Here is a 24,227-nt window from a genome sequence, read left to right as displayed (position 1 = left end):
CGCAGGGCTGTTGTTAGGCTAAATGGAGAGGAAGGGAGGAATATATGCACTTTGTGAGCTGCGTAAATGCAAAATAATAGCAACCCCTGAGAAAAAAAAGATAATTTTCCTTCGCCTCCAGGGAGCAGGGGAAAATGCTCCCCACAGCTCCGTTTGACGTATCTAAATGCACGGTCAAAAAATCCGACCCAAAAGGCAACCAAAGTTTTTAAAGTTTTTATTTATTTATTTATTTCTCATCTTTACAGTAAATCTGATACAGGCAATTAAATAATTCTGCAAATAAAAACAAAGATAAAAATAAAAGAGTTAAAAAGCCAAAGAATTTTTAAGTTATGTCTTCCATTCATATACGTAATAATCGACTTCGATGCAAGCCTTAAAAGAGGTGAAAGGGGTGAAATTTAATAACTATTGAAAAACAAGAAGCAAGGGAGGTTTTTTTTAATATAGAAAAACAACACCCATTGCCAAAAATTAAAAGTTCGCTTTTGTTTTAAAACAACGCTTCTGTTCTTCCGACAAATATTAAATGGGAAGTGAGAGATGAGGCAAGCCAGAATCTAAGAGAAAACAAAAATAAAAGAAAAAAAAACTCCATCGGTTAATTAAAGTGACTAAAGAGGCATTATTGGGTTCAGTCAATATTTCCCCCTCAACTATGGCAGAACCAGTGGTTTTGTTTTGTTTAAATTTCTTTTCTATCATCATCTTAGTGCAATGTGTGCCACTATTATAACAGATTAAAACAACTGTACACTAAAGGACGAACAGGGTCAGAGTAGATCCTATTTAGAAGAGAGAGAGAGAGAGGGAATAAAAGAGGGATGGCGGGGTGAGACAATTAAGACTGACAAGCCGCGTTTTTCACAGCCGCCGCGACCGTTTCCTCTGCGAGGGAATCAGAACAGCCGCCATGCCCAAAAAAAGCCTTTTGTCTGCCATTTTTTAAAGAAAAAGCTACTTGCAAGTCAAGAGAGAGACGGCAAGCTATTGCCACACAGAAGTCAAAAGTAGTAAGGGGGGAGAACAGGGACGCTTCAACCCCTGAAGCCATTTTGGACGGTTGCCACAGATTCTGCGCTTTCTAAAACCGGGAAAGAAGGGTTTACTGATTTACTGAGAGGACTGGCCAGCAGCAAAATGGCTGCCATCCAAAAACAGAGCGGCGGCCATTTTGTCCATCATGCAGAACTGAGAGAGTGCAGCCATTTCGCTCGGCGGCCAACACTCTGAGGGAATAATTGGGTTTAATCCTTCGTTAAGTGTATTTAGAGAGCGCAGCAACACACACCCTCAAAAAAAACACACCACATTTAATGCATATTTTGACATTCTTTTGCGCAGTCACGGCCGCCGGAAGCTTCCGGAGCGGCCGAGACAAAATGGCTTCCCAACGGTCAACAGTCGGAGGCCCCAAACCACAGCAATTCCCCCCAAATTAGGAAGCAAGATGGCCCACCGCTAACCCCCACAGGGTTAGCTATTTTCAGAACAAGGGTTTTGTCGCAGGAGCGAAACTGGTAGAAAAGATGGCGAGGGTGAGAGGAGGGGGAAGGAAAAGAGCTCTGGAAAAGGATGAAAATACGGAGGACTCAGCAGTACCTTAATTTTTAATATATATAAAAAATATCTATATACATTTATTATTATATTAGGAAATATCTCCGGGATGGGAAAGGGGTGGTGGTGGGGGGGGGGGAGAGATTCGTGGGACCTGGGCTTGGGGGGGGAATCACAGCCTCTGAGCTCCCCACATATGTGGGGCGAGAAGGGGGAGAAAAAATGTTATTAGAACGAGCCAAAAGCAGCATTCCCAAGTATTTCGAGAGAGGTAAAGGGGGCAAATGCGGGCCAGATGAAGGGGTGCAGGTGGAAGAAGCAAAGCCGTCGATTTCGGGGTTCGGGGATTGTCTAACAGCAACGGTTAAGGATGTGCAGAAGTGGGGTGTCCCCCCTGCACCCCACAAACGCCTTGCTCCTCCTTCAACATCAATGCGCCACCTTGTTCTGAGCATGGAAGAAAAAAGTTAGCTTTCTTTCTTTCTTTTTTTCAGGGTGCTGGGGTGCAAGGGGATGGGGCGGAGGGGAGGACGGACCGAGGATTTTTTTGGGGGGACACGATCATTCTTTGTTGACCCGGATCTTGAAAGCCACGCGGCCAGCAAACTTGTCCCGCTCGTCGTTCGTGTTGACGTTGGCGGCGTTGACCCTGCACTCGATGTGGTGGTCGTAGTTGAACGTCAGGTTGAGGAATTTGACGGCCACGACGGGCTGCGTGTAGTTCACCTGCGGAAGTGGGGGAGACCGAGGGGCAAAATATCAGCCGGGGAACCAACCCACGGATCTCGTCTCGCACCCCCCCCAAAATCTCTCGCTCTTCCTCCGAAAACACTAAGGCAGCGTTTGCGCTCAGATTAAAGCGGCAGCCCGAAATGTCCTTGCAAAAGTTAAGAGGTCTGACTCGCGAGCGGTTTCCAAATCTACCGAAAATTTCAGCGCCAAAAGAAACCTAGCTTGCTAAACCACAAACCAATTTTTTAAAAAATCTGAATTCATTTGGATTTTTATTTCTTGCCTAGCTGCTAAATACTGGAGAGACTGGTCAGCAAACTTTTTCAGCAGGGGGCTGGTCCACTGTCCCTCAGACCTTATGGGGGCCAGACTATATTTTGGAAAAAAAATATGAACGAATTCCTATGCCCCACAAATAACCCAGGGATGCATTTTAAATAAAAACACACATTCTACTCATGTAAAAACACCAGGCAGGCCCCACAAATAACCCAGAGATTCATTTTAAATAAAAGGACACATTCTACGCATGTAAAAACACGCTGATTCCAGGACCATCCACAGGCCGGATTTAGAAGGCGATTGGGCCGGATAGTTTGCCTACCCATGCTTTAGCACTTTAACTTTGCTCCCATTTCGTTTTTAATTTTTACACAGCCTTTCTGTACCGCTATTTATGAAGTGGTTTACAGGCCACAGGAACGGCAAAATATAGAATGGAAATCATACATCCCACAACAACATGAGCTGGAGCAATTGAGTCAAAATGGTATGTAGGACTATAGAAATAAACAACGCAATATGCGACAGTCCATCTGAAATATAATATTGCAAACGGACTGTTGAATATGATGGCCGAATATTTGGAGTGCTTCCTATTTTGGGGTTTAATGCTTTTCCACTTTCTACTTTGGAACAATAAATGTTTAGTCCAAGCCCGCGACACACCTTTCTCCTTCCACCCAATCTTTGTACATCCCTTTAGCAAAAGATGGCAGGACGTGGGTGGCTGTGGTCTAAACCACTGAGCCTAGGGCTTGCTGATCAGAAGGTCGGTGGTTTGAATCCCCGCGACGGGGTGAGCTCCTGTTGCTTGGTCCCTGCTCCTGCCAAGCTAGCAGTTCAAAAGCACGTCAAAGTGCAAGTAGATAAAGAGGTACCGCTCCGGCGGGAAGGTAAACGGCATTTCCGTGCGCTGCTCTGGTTCGCCAGAAGCGGCTTGGTCATGCTGGCCACATGACCCGGAAGCTATATGTTGGCTCCCTCAGCCAGTGAAGCGAGATGAGCGCCGCAACCCCAGAGTCGTCTGCGACTGGAATTAACTTTCAGGGGTCCTTTACCTTTAGCAAAAGATGGCCCTAAGAAACACACTTTTGGGTTGAAGAGGAGGAAAGAAAAGGCTTGGGGAGTGTGCAATACTTACATGGATTTTTTTGCCGTAATAAGGAAAGTACATTAGGTCAATGTTTCCATTGGGAGGGAACATTGCTATCTCCCCCAGTTTCTGGGCATCCTCCTCTTTCTGTGGGAGGAGAAAAGACGAGTGTCAAAACATATTTTATCCCTCCCCCCCTCCCTGACATGCGGCTAGCAACATGCCACCCCCATTCACCTTAATGCTCACTATTCCAAACTCACTTTCACTAACTGTGATATCTCCCTTTCCTACTGGCTGGCTACGCCAATGATCATTTTGCCCCCCACTCCTGGTGCTCGCTCGCTGCCCCATTCAACTCTTCTGCTATCCGCTATGTGCATTCAATTATAAAAAACCTCCCCTCCCACTAAGACACAGCCTCCAAGGCCGTCACCCCCCCTGCCCCCGCTTTTCCCAAACCGCATCCAGCGTTGTCCTTACTATGAGATCTTCCTTAGGGTTTTTTTTCTTCTGAAGACAGAAACGTAGAAGAAGAAGACAGAGTGAACGCGTGAAGAGACAAAGAAGAAAATAAAGTGAACGAAGGAAAGGCTAAATGAACAGACGGCGTGCAAGGAGGGAGACAGCCATTTTTACAAAAAACGTAAGAGGAACAAACAAAACCAAGGACTATCAAGACTGTATTTTACATGACTGTGATCCTTTTCTTACACTATCTCTGTACAGTTATACCTCATGTTACGTTCTTTCAGGTTACGTCCCGCGGCGACCCGGAAGTACCGGAAAGGGTTACTTCTGGGTTTCACCGCTCGCGCATGTGCACAAGCGCCAAATCGCGCCGCACACCTGTGCAGATACGATGCTTCAGGTTGCGCTTTTTTCATGTTGCGAACGGGCCTCCGGAACGGATCCCGTTCGCAACCAGAGGTACCACTGTATTACCTTACGATGACGGGACAACTTCAAGTTTTGTTAGGGAAGGTGGGAGGGGAGTAAGAGGGAAACCAAATGATATTGTTGGTGTAAATTTCTTCTCTTTTTGAAAAATTAGCAAAACGGTGTGTGTGTTTTAGAAAAAATACTGTGATCTAGCACCACCCGGAAATCTGAAATGTACACACAAACCAAAGACATCTGAAAGCTCCAGCTTTCATAAATTCAACAAGAAGCTGTGAAGATGAACCTGAATGCAAATCTGGTGACAAATCTCAGAAGCTGGGCGCTTGGGGCTGGGCCATGATTTGACAGGGAAAAGGAAAAGGTACTCAGAGCCCGGACTACCTCTCCGCCTCTTCCTCGAATTGCAAAAACAAGGAATTCGTTCGACATTGCTTAACGCAAATTTCAACATCCCTTGGCGCAAGAGTTTGAACTGGTTTTTCAGAAGGGTATGTGCTGCCTCGATTACTCACAAAGGGAAAGAACTACTGCAGGAGGCAAGAGGTAAAGGAAGTGAAGTGGCTGAGTGGGAGAGAATCTACTTTGCATACAAAAGGTCCCGAATTCGATTTCTGACAAGATCTGCAGGTAGAGCTGGGGGAAAGGCCCTTTTCCGAAACCTCAGGGGGGCCACTGCCAGCACTGAACCAGATGGACTCATGCTCTGATTGAGTACAAGGAAGTTCCCCATGTTCTTAACTTCATGACAAGCAGTATTTAAATGCATCGTCAAAGCTGTTAAATATCGCTGTGGTGGGGTTTTTTGAGCCATCCCTTGGTAGGCTAGGTATCCCAATGTCTATCGGGATACCAAATGATGGAACTGACCTGGAGAAATGTTTACATGTGGTTTTGTGACCCCTATATAGCAATGTTCAATGAATTTAGAGGCTATCAAATCCACATTTTTAAATAACCCCCCCAGCCCTAACAAACTGGAGCGGCTGGGGGAACCCAGTCGCGTGGGCAGGGTACAAGAAATTATTATGATTACAATTTTTTTTTAGTATTCTTCTTTCACAGGAGGCTGTGAAGTGTCCTTGGAGAAATTTTCAAAAAAAAAAAAATAATCCCAGCCAATATGGATTTACCCCTCCTAAATATGAAAAAGGGGACACCCCAACAGAATAATACAATATTCATAGCTAGTGCCAGGGGAGAATGTCTCCCCTTTTGATATTAATACTTTTGTGGGATATTCACATTGCAACGAAGAGGTTCGAGTTGGGGGATATAAGACAAAATTGCTGCATCAGGCCTGTGGCCCATCTAGTCCATTATCCTGTTCTCACAGTGGTCACCTAGATGCCCATTAGGGGATGCCTGGAATCAGGATTCGAACGCAAGGTCACCCCCTCCCCTCCATGTTTTCCAGCAACTGGTATTCAGAAGCAACCCTGCCTCCGATTGTGATGGGAGAACATTGCCACCTTGGCTGGGAGCCATCCATAGCCCTCTCCTCCTCCTGGAATTTGCCTGATCCTCTTTGAAAGCCATCCAATTTGGCGGCCATCCCTGTGCCTCCGGTGGCAGGGAGTTCCACAGGTTAACTCTGCTTTGCATAAAGAAGTTCTTCCTTTTACACAGCCTGAAGCTTCCAGCAAGGTATTGCTGGACAGGAAGGTTTGGAGCGACTTCTTCCAAGCACAAAAGTGTTTTGCGCAAGAGGTGGCAAGTGGGAATCTAGCCGGGAATGTGGACTGCTGGGTTCTTCCAAAGGGCAAGGCTACTTTTGCGGGCCAGAGGCGATCAGCCCCCTATATGGGTTCTCTACCCCTATATCCCAAAGCGTTGCAGGAAGAGCAGGGAGCAAAAGCTGTTGGGGTTCTAGGATCCGCTAAAGGTCATCTGCCTAAACGGTTCTAGATTTCTCGTCTAATGCTTTGGCAAGACCTTACCTCGTGCTTAGACCGGGGTCTCTGAATGCACAGAATAATAATATTTTTTTTGGAAAGAGACAAGGAGGAGGAGGAGAGGGGAAAGTGGAACGTTAATGAAATGGAATGAGAAAGAACAAGAAAGAAAAAAACAAGGAAGAAGAGAAGGAGGAGAGACAAAAACCGGCAGAGCAGTGGCAGATCAGAGGCTTTTACCTTTGCCAGGCAAGAGACATTGATGGGTTTGCCGTCTCCCGCGTAGAACTTGATGACCTGCAGAGACACAAAAAGGGGGGGGGGGGAGAAAAGAGTTCAGGACCTCCAAATGGCTCTCACTCTGCCCTCCCCACCCCACAAAAAATTAACTGAGCTGGGCAGGGGGGGGGAACGACACCACCATCTGCAAAAAGACGGGGTGGAATTTGCCCCACTCTGGGAAAGGCTGATGCTTCTGCTTTCAAAACACCTGCCTTCACCGACTTGGTGCCGTCCGGTGGTTCCGCGCTACAACTCCCATGGGAGTTATAGTTCAAAACCACCGGGTCGGCGAAGGCTGCAATTCAACAGAATCGGCAACAGAACTCCTCCCATCTCCGCAGAAGGAAAGGTTAGGCAGCCGGAGGTTTTTCTGTGCTCCTGCGACCTATCCGTCTAATCCTCGGATGTGGGGATGGAGGGCTCGCAATTCTCAAATCTTGCCTGGGCTGCCACCTTCCAAGGGAGTCCATTCCACTGTCTCCCAGATATTTAGTTCTCCTTTCTTGCCATTTGGATCCATTGGTTCAGGCCTGCCCGCGGGGAGCAGGAGGAAATAATGAAAACTCAAGTCTTTTATTGCATTTTTAATATTCTGTTGGGAGCTACCCAGAGTGGCTGGGGAGGCCCGACCAGATCAGTGGGGTATAGGTAATAAATTATAAGGTAAAGGTAAAGGGGACCCCTGACCATTAGGTCCAGTCATGACCGACTCTGGGGTTGCGGCGCTCATCTGGCTTTATTGGCCAAGGGAGCCGGCGTACAGCTTCCGGGTCATGTGGCCAGCAGGACTAAGCCGCTTCTGGCGAACCAGAGCAGCGCACAGAAACGCCGTTTACCTTCCCGCCGGAGTGGTACCTATTTATCTACTTGCACTTTGACGTGCTTTCGAACTGCTAGGTTGACAGGAGCAGGGACCGAGCAACGGGAGCTCAGCGCATCGCGGGGATTCAAACCGCCGACCTTCTGATCGGCAAGTCCTAGGCTCTGTGGGTTAACCCACAGCGCCACCCACGTCCCAATAAATTATTATAAACTGTTATTATTCCCTTCTGCAGACTGAACAGACCCTCAACTGACAAGAGAGGAACAGTCAGGGCTTCTTAGCCTACCCGGTTCATTTTGACGAGGATACAGGGGCGCCCATCCCGGTACCCATAAGTGGTGTCGTTGAGGCCCGAGCAGTCGCCCAACATGGTGCGGTTGAACTGGCATGCCGTCTTCGGGTAATTCAACACCCCGTTGTCCACCTGCTCGTTGTACTGCCCCGGGATACAGTCCCGGTTGCTGGCCACCTGCTTGGCGTTGTCATAAGCTAGAAGAGAAGGAGGAATCGTAAAAGTTCGAAAAGGAACCCCGGGGGTCATCTAGTCCAACCCCCGGAGATGCAGCAGGAGGAAAATGTAGCTCGGCAACAGAACATCTCCTTGACCCAGTCTCAGGGAGTTCCAGGGTAGGGAAAGACCCTTTCGATTATGTTTTTTCATGGTAAATCTTTATTAGTTTAGGATACAGATACAGATGATCATTTACAACGAAGGTAAATATAAAAGAGAGAAATAGAGAAAGAAAAATCATGACAAAAGAAAAAGATAAAAAGAAAAAGCCAAAAATTTATACCAAAGCATATCCGTCAAATAAAAACTTATGCTTAAAACTTCCAATCGTTCTCATTATACTGTTTATATAGCCATGGTTTTATCGCACAGCTTTGCATTATAGCCTTTTTCATATATTCCAAAGGGAAAGACCCTTTTGAGACTCCACAATTCTGGCACAACAACCGAGCGAGGGTACTTTTAAAAAAAACCTGTTTTGTTTATTTTTACGTTTGATCTCACTTTTCCTCCAAGGAGCCCTGTTTTATGCTTCACAACAACCCTGTGAGGTTAGGCCAAGAGCTGAGCGGCAGGCCCAAGCTTCTTTGAAAACTCATATACTCAAAGCCCCCTAATCCTGGGAAACGTAGTTCTCTGAGGGGTAAACTACAGTTCCCATGATTTTCATTTTATTAGTGCAAATGTAGGCCATTGTCGTTATTGAATTTATTTAATATTTTCCCTCCAACCCCCTTTTAAAAACACATCCAAGACAGGGCCCGCTGCCTCCACATCTCCCCATGTAAAAAATGTTTTGTAGGAAGAGGCGAATAAATAAAGGCTGGCCGCAAAACATCATCTGGAAGGACTGCAGGTACACCACCGTACACGGATTAAAACGAAATTTAAAAACCATGATGGGACAGATCAAATAGCCCAGGTTCAATCTTAATGAGGTTTGTGGGGGGCTATTTGTGGTGCAGAAACCGTGTCTTTGAAGTCGTTCCCCATCGACTAACAAGTGGGAATCGACAGTCCAGGTGTCTACTGAAGCACAGATAAAAAAAGGCTAAATAATGCTTGCAGCGCCAGCTCCCAAAAGCACACTGCGTTTTTATAGCAAGACCCTTTTTAAAAAGCAGCGCGCGCACACGTCTAAATTATGCAGCTGTAATCCCGATTAATGACCCTCCAGAGGAGGTTAGTATTATTCTTGCATTGCTCTGGCATACAGATCTAATGGAGAAAATGACACACAATTTGAGATTTCGACAAGGGCTGCAACCTCCAGACACCTTTTAATAAGATTTGGCATTCTTTTATTAGCTATACAGAGGAACAGTCATTTCCAAGACAAGCCTGGCAAATCTGAAACTAGACTTGATAATTAAGATAGCCTTTTACTTGGGACTTTGCTATTTTAAACTACTTGTGAATGCACTTATTCTATGCGGCTGTTTTATGGTTTGGTTTCTCGTCAGAAACCTGGAAAGCTGCTGGCAGTCAGTGTAGACAGCGCTGGCCTAGATGGACACTGTCTTGGAGTCCAGGGCAGTTTCCTGCACTGCTCAGATCTTTGCAAATCCACTCTCTGTTCTGCCGCCTCTTCCCCACATAGCATCAGGCAGACACCCCCGTCTCCAATTAACAATCCGCAAAGGATTCCGGTATATTTTCAATTCCGTCTGATTTTATAAGAGTGGAAAGCCCCTTGGAGGAAAACGAAGGCAGGTGATTATATAGATATATGCAACCTGGCTTAAAGGGCATCGTGGAGTTTCACCCAGCAAGGAGTTCCGCTGGTTAACGCGCCCAGCTCGTTTTTCACACCTGCCACCTCTAGGGGGCCTCAGCTGCGCACGCTTGCCCCAGCCCCTCTGAAACTTGGGTTCTCGGGTGGTGTTGGACTACAACTCCCATCATCCATTCCTTCCCAGGACCCTGGATGATGGAAGTTGTAGTCCAACAACTTCCGGCGACGAGAAAGGGAATGTTGCAGAAGCTTGGGAAAAGGGGGCGTGCAGCCGTTCCTTCCCTAATTAAGTGGTTAATTAGCATCATTGGCAGAAATGCTGGGGGGGGGGGAGAGAGAAAGCTGTTATGCCTTCCCCCATTTTACTTACCCTCCAAAAACTTATTTAGCATCCTCACGTATTCCTCCCAGGATTCAGTGTGGCTCATGTTGTAAGTGATGTCCAGCGCGTCCGTCTTGGGGCGAATCATCACGCCTGCAAGGCAGGGAGGGAGAAAAAGAGAGAAATGGTTGAGTTTCAGAGCTCCGTCTGCCCACATTCCTCCCTGAGGACCAGAAACTTGCCTGGTCTGCCCTGCAGAGGACCTTAAGGTCCATGAATAATCAGTTTAGAGGTCCTGGGCCCTAAGGAAGTCAGATTATCCTCCACCAGGGCCAGGGCCTTCTCAGTGATGGCTCCGACCTGGTGGAATGCTCTGTCCCATGAGACCAGGGCCATGCAGGATTTAACTTCCTTCTGCAGGGCCTGTAAGACAGAGCTATTCCGCCTGGCTTTCAACTTGAATTTAGCCTGATCTTTTATTCCCCTTCCTTCCCTTCCCTCCCCCTCCCCCTCCCCTTTTTATGAAGATTACCCATTCTGGGATCCCACAGCTAATTCTCCCCTGGTCTGCTTGCTGGCCTAAATAGGACTAATTTAGCCAGCTAGCCCTGGTGATCATCTAATGTTTATTGGATGGATTTCCCCCCTAAATTGATTTTTGAATTCTGAATTTATTGTTATTCACGTTTTATACTGTATTTTATGCTGTTTTCGTTGCATCAATTAAGTGCTTTAAATTTGTTCCTAGCTGCCCTGAGCCTGGTTTTCTGAACCGGGAAGGGTGGGGTATAAATAAAAATTTATTATTAATTATTATTATTATTATTAATTCTCTCCTTGGAGAAACTGGCTATTTGGCGAGGAGGCAAAGGTTGGATAAAGTGCTGCTAACACCAGGGTGCCTCCTCTTCCAACCAGCTGTGGTCTACTAGGCCACCTTGAGGTGTTCTCGGCTACAACTCCTGTCCGGTGGGCAAAATCCTGGGTCAGACTAGATGGCCCCAGCAAGCCCCTCATCTGTGACAAGCCCAGTGGGGAGCTCCTAATTTGAGCCAGTTTAGCAAGCAGCTAGACATATCCACACTGGGTTTACACATTCCTGTACACGGCCAGGGCTTGCCCCAAAGGATCCTGGGGGTTGTAGTTTGTGAGTGTGCCAAGAATAGCCCGTTTAACAGCTTCAACCTCCCCTCCCAGGGCTCCATGCAAGAGGGAGCGACTTTCAAAACCAGCTTTTAAGTCCGACGTGTTAGCCTTCTTTTCTATTTTGGTGGTACCGTGGGGCGGCAGGGGGACATTTCCCCTGAGAACACCCACGTCTCTGAGCATGTACAGAGTTCAATGAACGACCCTAGCCAGATTCTGCACATCAGTGCAGTTCCTAGTGCAAGCTGGCTGGCCATCTGCCAAGGGCGCTTAAGCCGAGATTCCTGCATTGCGGGGGGTTGGACTAGATGACCGCAGGGGTCCCTTCCAACTGTACGATTCTTCAAAGGCCAGGCACTTCTTTAGACACCAGTGCCTCATGCAAAACCATTTAAACATGCCCCTCTCCACACAGCACCACTTATGTGAAAACCACATAGTTGTCAAGCGTCCCTTATTTGGCGGGACAGTCCCTTATCCCAGCGCCATGTCCCGCTGCTGTCCCTTATGGATGATGTCTCTTAAATAAGCTACTGAAGGTAATGGGGCCCTTTCTATGTCCAGCTGTGCTTTCTCAACAACAAATTGTTGCTTTTTTTGTGTTGAATATATGCTCTATGGTAATTTATGGACCTAATAGGTATCTAAAGCCATTTGCACGCAACAAAATATGTCAAAGTAATTGTTGATCCCTTATTTTGGCTGCTGATCCCTTATTTTCGAGGCTGCTGGTCCCTTATTTTCAAATCTGTAAGTTGACAGCTATGGAAAACCACCCTTCAAACAGAAAGCTAACACCTCAGGGAGAACGCCAGGCTGGACCTCCTTGTTGCACCTGCTTTCTGCCTGCGGGGACTTTGCGCGCGGTCTGCACGCAAGGTTGGAAGCCAAGGCCTCACCTGGGATGGAGAGGCGGTCCTGGTATTTGGGGTTGAACTGGTCCACCGTCTGCAGCATCACCCACATCGTGAGGGTGAAGAGGGCCGTGAGGAAGCCGTAGAAGACAAGGTAGAACAGCAGGATCAGAGCTGGAAGGGGCAGGAAAAAAAAATAGATTAAATTGAGGAAAGAGTCAGGCAGTGAGGTCCAAAAAACTGTAGCCATTAGAATTGACCCCCATTCTGTTTTCTTATTAGCCCCCACCTCATGCTCCCCCCTGCCAGAGGGGATACTGTTCTTAGACAGGCCTGCAAATGAATATTGTAGAACAGCCTTTGCCAACGTGGCACCCTCCAGGGCTATTGGGACTCACCAGCCTCCACCCAGAACTGCCATTTTGGACCATGACAGCGTTAGAAACTCAGGTATATAGGCTAATCACAAACCTTAAAGCTAGGTTTCCAAGACTACAAGATATTCACATCAATCTTGGCCAACCGCCTAAAAATCTTCCTACACAAGTTAATAGCCCCAGACCAGACTGGCTTTGTCCCTGGCCGCAATATAACAGACCCCATCAGGAAACTACTGAACCTGATCGAACACAGCAAGGCAACGAAACTCCCATTGACAATTATGTCCCTAAAGGTAAAGGTAAAGGTACCCCTGCCCGTACGGGCCAGTCTTGACAGACTCTGGGGTTGTGCGCCCATCTCACTTAAGAGGCCAGGGGCCAGCGCTGTCCGGAGACACTTCCGGGTCACGTGGCCAGCGTGACATCGCTGCTCTGGCGAGCCAGAGCCGCACACGGAAACGCCGTTTACCTTCCCGCTGGTAAGCGGTCCCTATTTATCTACTTGCACCCGGAGGTGCTTTCGAACTGCTAGGTTGGCAGGCGCTGGGACCGAGCAGCGGGAGCGCACCCCGCCGCAGGGATTCGAACCGCCGACCTTTCGATCGGCAAGCCCTAGGCGCTGAGGCTTTAACCCACAGCGCCACCTGCGTCCCTAATTATGTCCCTAGACATCCTCAAAGCCTTTGATTGCTTAGAGTGGAAATACATATTAGCAGTACTAACTAACATGAAATTTGGCCCCAACTTCCTACAAATCCTCAAACAAATATACTCCCAAGCCTCAGCAAAATGCAGAATTAACAATATGGATTCTAATACTATAGCTATCCAAAGAGGCACAAAACAAGGATGCCCACTGTCTCCCTTCTTATTTATCCTGGCTCTGGAACCCTTAGCAATCCGCATCCGAGCAGCCACAGACATCAAGGGAGTGGAAATAAAAGGCAGAACCTATAAATTAGGGCTCTTTGCAGATGACCTAATGGTGACAACACCAGACCCCATAAGCACAGCAACCTCCCTAATCAGAGAACTCAACAAATTTGCAATGGTGTCGGGCCTACAGGTAAATTTTACAAAGTCAGAAGCTATGTGCTTCAACACCCCTCCTCACACCCAAAAAGAGCTCACGAAGGTCACCAAAATAAAACTCTGCCACACCAAGTTCAGATACCTAGGGGTACAAATAACCAGAAACCTCAACAAATTGTACCTCCACAACTACAAGCCCCTGTGGCGGCAAATTAACAAAGACCTAAAGAGATGGAATAACACGAATTTCACTCTCTCGGACAAAATAGCCATGATCAAAATGATCACACTCCCAAAACTAACCTACCTATTCCAAACCCTCCCAATCTGGATCCCCTCAACCCAACTCCGCAGTTGGCAGAGAAAACTACACTCTTTCATCTTCTCACATAAAAAACCAAGAATAAGCCCCAAATACCTGCACCTCCCCACCTCAGAAGGAGGATGGGGAATCCCCAACATAGAAGCATATTACATTGCCAACCAAATAAGTCATATAATTCCATACATACTAGAAGATGAGACAAAACAATGGGTACACCTAGAGAGGGACACAATTGAAAATACCTGCACCACAACATACCCACTCCTCCCAAACTAAAGAAAATTCCCACAACACTTAACAGGTACACACAGACCATGCTCAAAGCATGGAAAACACAAATAGGCAAACTATCCCCAACCCCATCCCCACTAATCCCCCTGGCGTACCACCCATTATTCCACCATGCAGCACAAAACCTCCAGATAAAAGCCTGGCGAACCAAAGGCTTATATCGCCTAATAGACTTTTATAAAAATAACAAACCCTTGTCAACACAAGAAATACAAGACAAACTAGAAGACACCCAAATGCCCTGGTTAACACAACACCAACTACATGCCCTCTTAAACAACCCATCAGTAAAATCAGCAGCAACTAGGTCCCTGACAACCTTTGAAAACCTCCTCCTAACAACAAAGGGAAATGGTAAAGGGACGGTATCCGCAATATACAAAATACTACTCCAAAATCCCGCAAATCCCCTAGACGCAATCAAAAAACAATGGGAGAATGACATAGGCTATGAGATTAACCCCACTCAATGGGCCAGAATGTGGTCCAAACCCCCCTTTAAATCCATATCAACGAAAAGAAAAGAACTCACACTGAAACTCACCTACAGGTGGTACCTAACACTGGAGAGGGTGCACCTCCACAGGCACATACCTCCACATGTGGTGGGAGTGTCCCAAAATCCAACTATTCTGGACAACAGCCATGCAAGAAATATGTAAAATAACAAAGCAAGTATTAGACTTCACCCCAGAATTGGCCCTACTAAACATCTTCCAATACAACAATGCCCATTTACTCCACAAAGAACTCATAACCCACCTACTTTCAGCAGCCAGAAACACCATAACCAGACACTGGAGAGACCTGTCAGGAGTAAGCATGGACCAATGGTACCAAATAGTATGGGAAACAGCCCTACTATAAAAATTAACTAACAAACTGAAACTGACACGGGGACAAACAGAAGAAGACACCTTCACCCCGGTATGGCTCCCCTTTATCACATACACAGCCCAACAGGACAATGACAATAATCCACCAACAGCATACAAATCAATATGGCTAACTTGATCCAAAACACCCACCCACCTCACTCACACACAAAAACAAAGATCACCCCAGCCAGTCACAAACAATCACATCCTAGGCCAACCCCAACCTCTCTCACCACCAAAGGAACACAAGTGAACAACACAAGCACGCTGACACCAAACTACATACATTAAGCATAATAGAAACACCGCTACCCCACCCCACCCCCATCCATCTCCCCTCCTTCCACCCTCCTTTCTTCTTTTTTTTTTCTTTTCTTTTTTCTTCTCCCCCTAATGCCTCAACAAATGAAATGGATTTGTAAAAATGTTACACGGGAAAAAAAAAATACGAGGCATTACACTTACACTGTAAAACAAGAAAACCCTTAATAAAATATATTTTAAAAAAAATCCCTTAAAAAAAAAAAGCTAGGTTTCGGTTGCCACAGCTAGTTATCTCAAGGAATATTTATTATTATTATTATTATTATTATTATTATTATTATTATTATTATTATATTTCATTTCTATACTGCTTTATATTTTAAAGAACAAGTCTCAAAACGGTTTACAACACACAAAAACGTCACATAACACAATCCAGATTAAAACAACTTCATATGAAGTCGATTATGAAAAGCATTTCCCCCCCTTGTTTCTTTCTTTTATCTTTTGTCTTTCTTTTCTAGTCTGCATTCTGGAAAACTGTGTAGATGAAATGTTTTTATCTATGGTTATGTATCATTTCTATTTTTTCTATTCATTTTTTTGTAACATTTAATAAAATAAAATAGAAAAAAACCAACAACTTCAAGTGAAATATTTCAAATCCTCCTCTAAAAGACATTTTGCAGTCGCCAGCCGGTCACAATTGGACCCGTGCCAGTTGCAAAACACGCCTAGCTCATTTCTCTCCCTGTCTACGACTCCCACCAGCCCCCAGCTAAACAGGGTGGTTTCGGACTACAACTCCCATCAGCCAGCACACCTGTGTCACAGCCCAAAAGAAGCGCCGGTTTGACAAAGGCCGCTCCAGAAAAAGAGCCTGCAAATTGCTACCGCCTTATGTCTGCCCTGCCTTTGAAACGCCTACGAAACCGTAATGTCTTTGGCCCATCCCGAAATTTCCCTCTGCAGCACCTGCCTGCCTCGCTAGGGCGTTGTGCCAATTTAATTAGATGATTGACGAAGCGAAGGAAACCAGAGATGCCCCCCCCCCCCACTTCGGCACAGTCGCCAGATATTCCACGAGGTTCAGCAAGAGGGCAGCTGGGCTATCCATGGCAGGCAGGCTTTAGGGCCAGGGAATTAAAAGGGGGGTCTGCACTGAACCCCCAACCCCCCCAAATCTTTGATACCCCTTTAGCATGTTTTAACACTCCTTTAATGTGTTGCATGCTAAAGGGCCAGGGGTACAGCGTCCCAGGATCAGTCCTTGACAGCTTGGCTGGTAGAGCAAGAGATTCTTAATCTCAGGGTTGTGGATTCGAGCCCCACTGTGGACGAAAGACTCCTGCATGGCGGGGGTTTGGGCTAGAGGACCCTCAGGGATCCCAATTCTACGATAAACTCCTGGTCCGGCTAGGAGATACCCTCCCTGCCTGAAACTCCAAAAATGAAGATTTTAATTTGGTCGCAAGTGGCCGATGGCAAAATGTGCCAGGCACCTTTCGAATGATTCCCAGGCCCTGACCTCCGTTTCTAAATCCCAGATTCGAGTAAATGTGGTATATTTTTCGTTGAAAAGTCCCAGCGCTGCCCCTAATATCATCCCCTTCCTCTCTAAATGGCACTCTCCTCTACTGCTAGGCAAACCTACCTTCCTCAAACTCAGCCCTCCAGATGTTTCCCATGATCCCTAGCTAGCAGGACCAGTGGTCAGGGATGATGGGAATTGTAGTCTCAAAACATCTGGAGGGTTGAGTTGGAGGAAGCCTGTACTACGGCCCCAGTTGCTCTCCCTCAGTGGTACCTTTCTGCTTAATGTGGATTATGAACCCATCTGTGTCTCCTTTAATTCACCCTCGTTCTCCTCCCTCCTGCTTCCCTGCACTTTCACCTCCCTAAATCCGCAGATTCCCAGTGCGATGCTATTTGGTTTTTCAAATCTTTGGGATTCCTCCACTTTAGGGAGGAGAAAGTGTGGGGTGGCAGGAGTTGTGGGGGGAGAACCACTCAAATTCGAGGAGGCACAAGGAGTTCGCAATGGGCAGGGCCCTTAATATCACGGTTCATAGTTGAACTATGGAACTCCCTGCCACAAGATGGCCAGCAACTTTGGGGGGGGGGTGCTTCAAAAGGGGATGCATGGAGGAAGAGGGGGGAATATTCATAATCAGTTGGAAGTCCCCGAAAAGTGCAAAAGGTGGTCAACTTTACAGCCAGTCTGCCAATTTGTAATTTGACTCAGAATACGGAAAGCAAAAATACTGCTGACAACATGGTGGGACATTCAAGTAACCGGGCTGTGTGTTTTTTTAATCCCCCTGAGCCAATGATCAGGGGTTTTTTTTATTATTAACTTCCAACTATTCCTTATCTCATTGTTTAAGACAAAACATTCAGCAAAGGAAAAAAAGCCCAGAGTCCAGGCTGTGGGCTTGCAAACTGAAGCCTTTGGCCTGACCTATAAAAGCCAGGTGGGATCCAAGCTGTTCTCTAGACTCGCATGGGATTTACTCAAAGTTTACACCTAGGTCTCCCAACACAGCTCCTCCCGAGCACAGGCCCCTTTGTGGAAATAAGCAGTTGCATTAATCCCAAAGATGACTCTGAGCTCAGGTCAGCGGAGCTCTCCGTTTACTGTGTAATTTACTGAAGTGGGTCGCTGGTGCCATTTCACAGATCGGGGAACTGAGGCCAAGAGGAAGTGACTAGCTAGAGACTCCACCCGGCGAGAGAATCTGACCCACAAGAATCCCAGATCCAGGTTGCAACACCTTCATTCAATGTAGGCCACGCAGCTGGAATAGGTAGGCTCTCAGAAGGAACCATCACGGGCCAAAGCCAAGAGACACAATTCGGCACAAGTCAGAAAGTAAACAGAGGCTGGGAGGGTCAGAAACATTGTGTGTTTGTGTGCAGGAGCCTCAAACTTGTGTACGAAAATATGCAGACAATTAGGATAATATCAGAGCTGCCCAATGGTTTGTTTAAAATACATCCCTGTATGTTTGAAATTTGCCAGGCAATTCAAAGAAACAAACTCAGCAAACCTCAGGGCAAATTTTTATCCAGCTGCCCCCCCAGGAACCCACAGCACAACCTGCCCCCCAGCTGAGTGTTAAAACAAGCAACTCCTGGCAGCGGGGTCTAGGGGTCACCCTCGCACAAATTTTTCAACGCAGAGACAAGACAGAGCAAAGCTCACATCCAGGGTGTTAGCCAATGCTTAAAGTTACTCAAGAGCCAAGCCTGGAATTGAACCTCCCATCACCTCCACAGGCACCAAGTAGTGTGGGGTAGTGGTTAGAGTCGGACTATGCAAGAGCAGGGTTCAGATCCCCTCCCTGCTCAGCCACCTTGGGCCGGTCACTGTCGTTCTGGACCCAGCCTACCCGGCAGGGATGTTGTGGAATTGAATGAGGATAGGGGAAAATCGATGAACTCTCCGGAGGAAGAAAAAAAAAAAAGAGTTGGGATGCCAGTGCAATAAATAAGTAATAAAGTGCATTTCTGAAGCACCCTCTCCAATGACACACACAGAGAGACAGCAAAGCTGGAAAACCTACAGCTTGCAAGACATTAACCCCAGAACCTCTGGGCCTTGCAAGGCCAAAGCTGAGCTGACAGACAAGAGATAATCCTGTTTGCTGTGTCTGGAGTTCTTGCTGTCTCTCCAAAACACACACACATTTATAGCAAAAGAAATATGGGCATCCACAGAGAGGGCGCAAGGGGGCAGTCCCCCCCAAAAAACACACACAACCCCCAGATCCCCAGCCTTTTAAAAAAAATTTAATGCATTTATAGCATTTGTAGAACCCAGGATATAAGGCAGAACGTCCTGGCCGTTTTTGTAAGAAATGTGTCTGCTCCTCCTTTCGGCGTTTGGCTTTGCCTGCCACCCAAAAAACTCCCCCCCCCTCAAAAAAATAAATAAATTCCTGTATATTCCCCACAAGAAGAAATGAGATTACAAAATTACAATTAGATTACAAAAATGATGGGGTTTTTCACTCCCTCGAAGAATCCACAGTCTCTTCCCCCGCCCTCTAAATTATCCATTTTTTTTCCAGGCAGCCCCCCAATGTAAAAGCTGCCCCCTTTTATCCTCTTCCTTCACATTCTCTCTCTCTTTGCTACATTTAAGCACCTGCCTTGTCCTGTCTCCCCTCCCGGCCTCCCCCTGCTTGGCCAAATCCTGCCAAATCCAGCCCCCACTGCCCTTCTTCTCGTTCCAGAAATGTCCAGCCCTCAGATCAGGCCTCCTACCGTCCCCCCAAGATCCCTTTCACCCCAAAAAACACCCACAACTAGACACCTCAGATTAAAATCCTGAGCACCCATTGCTTGTTGTGTGGGTCTCTGTCTCTCCATCACCAAATGCTGAAACATCAGCATTGCCTTAGGAGAACCCAGATATTAGGGGGGTGTCCAATATTGGCTGCCTGCATTCTGCAGCAAAACCCATCTTCCTGCTGCTGTTTCTCCACTTCCTGGCACCAGTGGGTACCATCCCCCCCCCACAGACATGGCATGGGATGGGGGGCACATTTCTGTGACTGATGATGTTCCTGAACCCTCAGCTTATTATGGAAATGACTGCTTCTTTCCCCTAGAATAAACCCCGCAAGCAAAGCTTGCATCCTTTCACCTGCTGCTAAAATGCTTTTTCCAAAGTACTTGAGAATGGTGCGCCCTCCCCCCCAAGACCGCCTTTTGCCCCATGGAGAAATCGAGGCAGCAATGTCTCCTCTGCCAACTGTATTAGGGCGAAAGGCTGCGCCAACTCTCTCTTCTCCACACCGCTTGCCAACGTCTTCGCTCTGCAGTGCCAAAGGCAACTGAACCCCCATGCCAAGATGGAACCCCCCCCCACACACAAAAAAAGTGCTGTCAGATCTTGGCCTGGTTTCCTTCCTCCTCCCCCCGCACGCCGGATCAGGATCAGCTACTGCAGTGGGGGTGAGGTGCCATCAGCTTTCTGCAGTGAAATGCAAGCCAGGATCCGGGGGGGGGGGCGCGGTCTTCTTGTTCCCCCAAAACCGCTCCGCACGTCGCCGGGTCTCCAGAGCGCACAAAAGCAGAGAGTCGTAAATTGCAATAAAAGGGAAAGACCATCGTTTGGTGGGGGAGTGGAGGGGGGAAGGGGGAACCAGATTATCAACGCAGCTTTGGTTCACAATCAAAGGGGACCCCCCCCCAAAAAAAAAAACCAGAGCAGAAAAAGGCTGCTGTTGAGATGCTCCAATTTTCTGGCCAGGAAAACTGCAAGAGATTCGAGCTGGAGTTTAAGACTAGGAGACTTGTGGGATTTGACAAAAACAGGGAGGGAGGGGGGCTGATTTGTGGGGAGGGGGGGCTGCAAGGAGGGGGCCAGAGCCTGACAGAGAGGTTGCAAGCTTTGGGGAAAGGAATTTTCCCACAGGCAAACAAGGTTTCCAAGGGAGAAGGAGAGCTTGCCAGGTTCCTCAGGAGTTGCAATGCGACAGACCCAAAGGTTGGACTCCTGTCAAACGGTGGCAAGTCCTTCTCTACCCCCCCCCCAAAAAAATTTTCTTCCCTCTCACCCTCCAGAAATTATTCAGATGCCCCACTCCCAGTTCGAACGACCAGCTAGTTTCCCAGCCATCTACATATTGTTGCAATCCCATCCCCCCCAAAAAGGCGACTTGGGGATGCCAGTAAGGTGGGTACAATTGGGGGGGGGGAATCAAGAGGTACACAGATTTGGGGGGGGGGAGGGTAGAAAGTCTGGAAAGGGGAGAATTCAAGAATCTGCAGTGGGAGATCGAGAAAGGCCAGGCCACATTTACAAGGGTGGTTTGAAGAAGGATCTCATAATGTCAGCTTGCTGGAGGGGGGGGGGGCGCGGCAGGGAAATAGAGAGATCTATAAATCAACTGTCTCGCAGATCAAGGGGATCACCATTGGAAGGGAGGGTTCATTGCTCAAAGCAGATCTAGATACGCATCTAGTTTTTATGGAGGGGGGGCGCAACACAGAAAGGATGGGAAGCAAGGAGGTTTGCCAGCAAACTAGCATTTTGCCAAGAAGGGGGGCATTTTAATCAACTGTTTTGCAAGCCTGATTATTTTTCGAAGCAGGACAAAGCGACAGAGGCTGTGGCGAAGCCCCCTCCTCTCTGGTGCCAGGAAACTGGGGGGGCTGCGAGCTTGTTGACAGACTGGGCAGGCGGTGTGGGGGGGGGAGAGAGGGGGCCTCGCAAGCCAACTGCACAGAAGGAAAATAATGACCTACTTTTCCTGCTGCTCTGGCCTCTGCTGTTGCCTACAGCACCTTCTTCCCTGCATCAATCGATATCAAAAATTGGGGGGGTGGAGACCCCACCGTCAACCCCCCCAAGAAACAAGGAAACAGAAAGCCCCATACAATCTCTGCCCTTCTTTTTTTGGGGGGGGGACACAGACCCTATACAGGACCTGATCGCTGGGACCATAAGGCCCCCCCCCTCACAAAAATATATATATTTTTCAGGCCTATTCCACTCTATCATTACTGCCACATTTCCCACACACATTTAATATCGCCTCTCATCCTGAGCAAATGATCACCCCCCCCCAATCTTCAGGGATGCAGTGACTCCCTAGGCACCCCACTTCTTCCCCCCCACCCCACCCCAAACACAGCAAATGCTCCCCCCAATTTTTTTTTCTTCAAAGCATATAATGATTTTGCTTCCTGGGGAGCCTCCATGCTCTGATCTGTTCTCCTTTCAAACTGGGGCCTTTTTAGCTCTGTCAAATATACACACACACATTCCCCCCCCCAATCTGCTTTCTCCAAAGGGTGCTGTCCCCCCTCCCAATTCGCAAAGACTGCAGCGAGATCTCCAACATTAATTCTCTTCTGCACCTACATTCATGTCTTAATAGTCTCGTATCTCTCCCTTTTGTAGGTTTTGTGTGTGTGTGTGTGTTTGTGTGTGTGTGTGTTTTGGGGGGTTGAGGTCAATCTTTGACCAAAGAACCAGATACACCCCCCCTCCCCTGTTTATCAACCTGCCTTCTAGAACATTGCAAAAGCAAGATTCTCCATTCCATTCTACCCCACAAATGCAGAACAGGATCCCAGGGGAAATCCAGTTTTATCCATCTTCAAATTTCACTTCATGGCCTGGGTGGCGATGGGTGTATTTTTTGGGGGGGGGGGTGCTATGCCCAGGGTGTAAATAACCCAATGTGTTTCCCCCCTTTCCTTTTTGGGGTACAGCCTTGGCTGCTATTCAAGGACTTAGATAATCTCACCCCCCTCCTTCAAATTCAAAAATTGAGAATTATTTTAGAAGTGGGGCCTGTTTTAATTCCAGTCTCCCTGCTTTTCTTCCACCCTAAATACTAATCTATAACATATATAGATATTTTTTTAACGTAGACACCTAAATAGCCCCCTGAAATTTCTTATAAGGGCCCTTGCCATATTAACCACCCTCCCCAAAGAAAATCCACATGAAACCCAATTTCCCCCTTGCATTTCCTATTTACTCAAGATCTGCAGTTTCCCTTTTGGTGGGGGGCACCCCAGCAGTCCGCCATATCTGCATGCCCCCCCCCTTCCAGGATCGCATCACCCATCACAACCCCCTCCTTTTTTTCTAGTCCCCCCCACCAAAGGACTCTGAGATCTGTTAGAGAAATTTCCCATTTCCCCCCCTCCAGAAAGACCGCCCCCCATCACAAAACTCCCCCTTACATAACCCTTCCCAAAGCACCCCCCTCTTTCAAAAACCAAGGTTAGAAAATCTCACTGGGCGATGCCCCCTTTTATTCAAGAAACAAAATAAGGGGGAGAAATGAGAATATTCAGCATCTTCTTTCCAAGGAAGGAGACCCCGATTTTCAGCCAAAGCTTTGCTTTTGGCTCTTATAGTCGCCCCCCATCCCTAAAATAATCCCTTTCGTGGCCCTGTTCTCTCTCTCCCCCCCCCCCCCCATCTCCACTAATCTCCCCCTTTAAATAATCTCCCTTGGCTAGGAGTCCTTGAACTATCTTGTCATTAAATCCTGCCCTGGGGAAGGAGGAGGAGGCAGAGGAGGAGGCGAGCAGCCTCAAGATGCAGGATCTGGCCCCCCACACTCCCTGCCTGCGTGCGCCCCCCCAAAAAAAAAACCCCAGACAAGACAGGCTCACCCCAGCTGCTCCCGGTGCGCCCCATAAACTGATGCGTGCGCGGGTTCCAGATAAATTCCTTCCACTCCGTCATCACTTGCCCGCAGGTCTTCTTCTCCTTCTCGACGGCCATGGTGGCTTCAAAGTGGGGGGGTCAGATCCTGGCAAGGGGCAGAGGGAGGAAATAGGGGGCTGGGTCTTCAGAGCTCTCCCCCCAAAACAAGGCTGCCCAGGGAGATGGAAGCAGGAGAGCGAGAGAGAGAGATGGATGCAGGCGCAAAAACTAGGCTGTCCTCTTTTGCAAGGATGCTCAGCGCGCCTCCTGCTCTGGTGCAAAGGGAAAGAGGCTGGAGGAGAGGGAGGGCTCCTATTTATTGCCCTCGCCCCGCCCCCTCCTGCCCTCGCCCCGCCCCCTGCTCATGAATATGCACGCGAGACGCCCCCGCCCCCTTTTCCCCATTCAGGATTTTCCCATCGGGGTTGGGCGGTTTTCTTGAAAGAGATGTTGGGCTGAGCCCCATTTGGAGAGGGAGGGGTGTTTGGGGGAGGGGGAGGAGGGGGGAGGGGAGTTCCCCCCATCAAGTTTCTCAGGTCTGCTAGGTTTTGGTCAACCCCCAATTAGAGAGGGAGGTGGGAAAATGCGCTTTTTTTATTTGCATTGCGTGGAATTTATTCTGCCTTGGCATTGCATGGAGTTTATTGCCTTTGCGTTGCATGGAGTTTATTGCCTTCGCCTGGGCTTGGCATTACCTGCCACCTTTCCAAACTGCTGTCGGCAAACTCATTTCCACT

General features: G+C 47.7%; 1 protein-coding gene across 1 annotated transcript; it reads right to left on the bottom strand.

The window, feature by feature from the left end:
• Positions 1-202: 202 nt before the first annotated feature.
• ATP1B2 (ATPase Na+/K+ transporting subunit beta 2) lies at positions 203-23,772 on the bottom strand. Its single transcript, XM_079952131.1, has 7 exons — positions 23,457-23,772; positions 12,184-12,312; positions 10,187-10,291; positions 7,857-8,059; positions 6,706-6,762; positions 3,719-3,817; positions 203-2,289 (listed from the first exon to the last, which is right to left on the bottom strand). Exons 1-7 carry the CDS (start codon positions 23,566-23,568, stop codon positions 2,125-2,127), a joined length of 870 nt encoding a protein of 289 aa, XP_079808257.1. The 5' UTR covers positions 23,569-23,772; the 3' UTR covers positions 203-2,124.
• Between the last annotated feature and the right edge of the window lie 455 nt (positions 23,773-24,227).

The sequence above is a fragment of the Podarcis cretensis genome (assembly GCF_951804945.1).
Source record: "Podarcis cretensis genome assembly, chromosome: 13".
NCBI classification, from domain to species: Eukaryota; Metazoa; Chordata; class Lepidosauria; order Squamata; family Lacertidae; genus Podarcis; species Podarcis cretensis.
Note: the sequence above shows the minus strand (reverse complement) of the source record. Positions and strands in the feature narration are given on the sequence as shown.

Excerpts from the sequence above, each read along its gene's own strand:
- ATP1B2 (XM_079952131.1), bottom strand. The coding sequence starts at position 23,568 with ATGGCCGTCGAGAAGGAGAAGAAGACCTGCGGGCAAGTGATGACGGAG. Across the intron at positions 12,313-23,456 it reads GCGCACCGGGAGCAGCTGGG|CTCTGATCCTGCTGTTCTAC; the intron begins GTGAGCCTGTCT and ends TGCCCCTTCCAG. Across the intron at positions 6,763-7,856 it reads TCCTCGTCAAAATGAACCGG|GTCATCAAGTTCTACGCGGG; the intron begins GTAGGCTAAGAA and ends GTGTCTCTGCAG.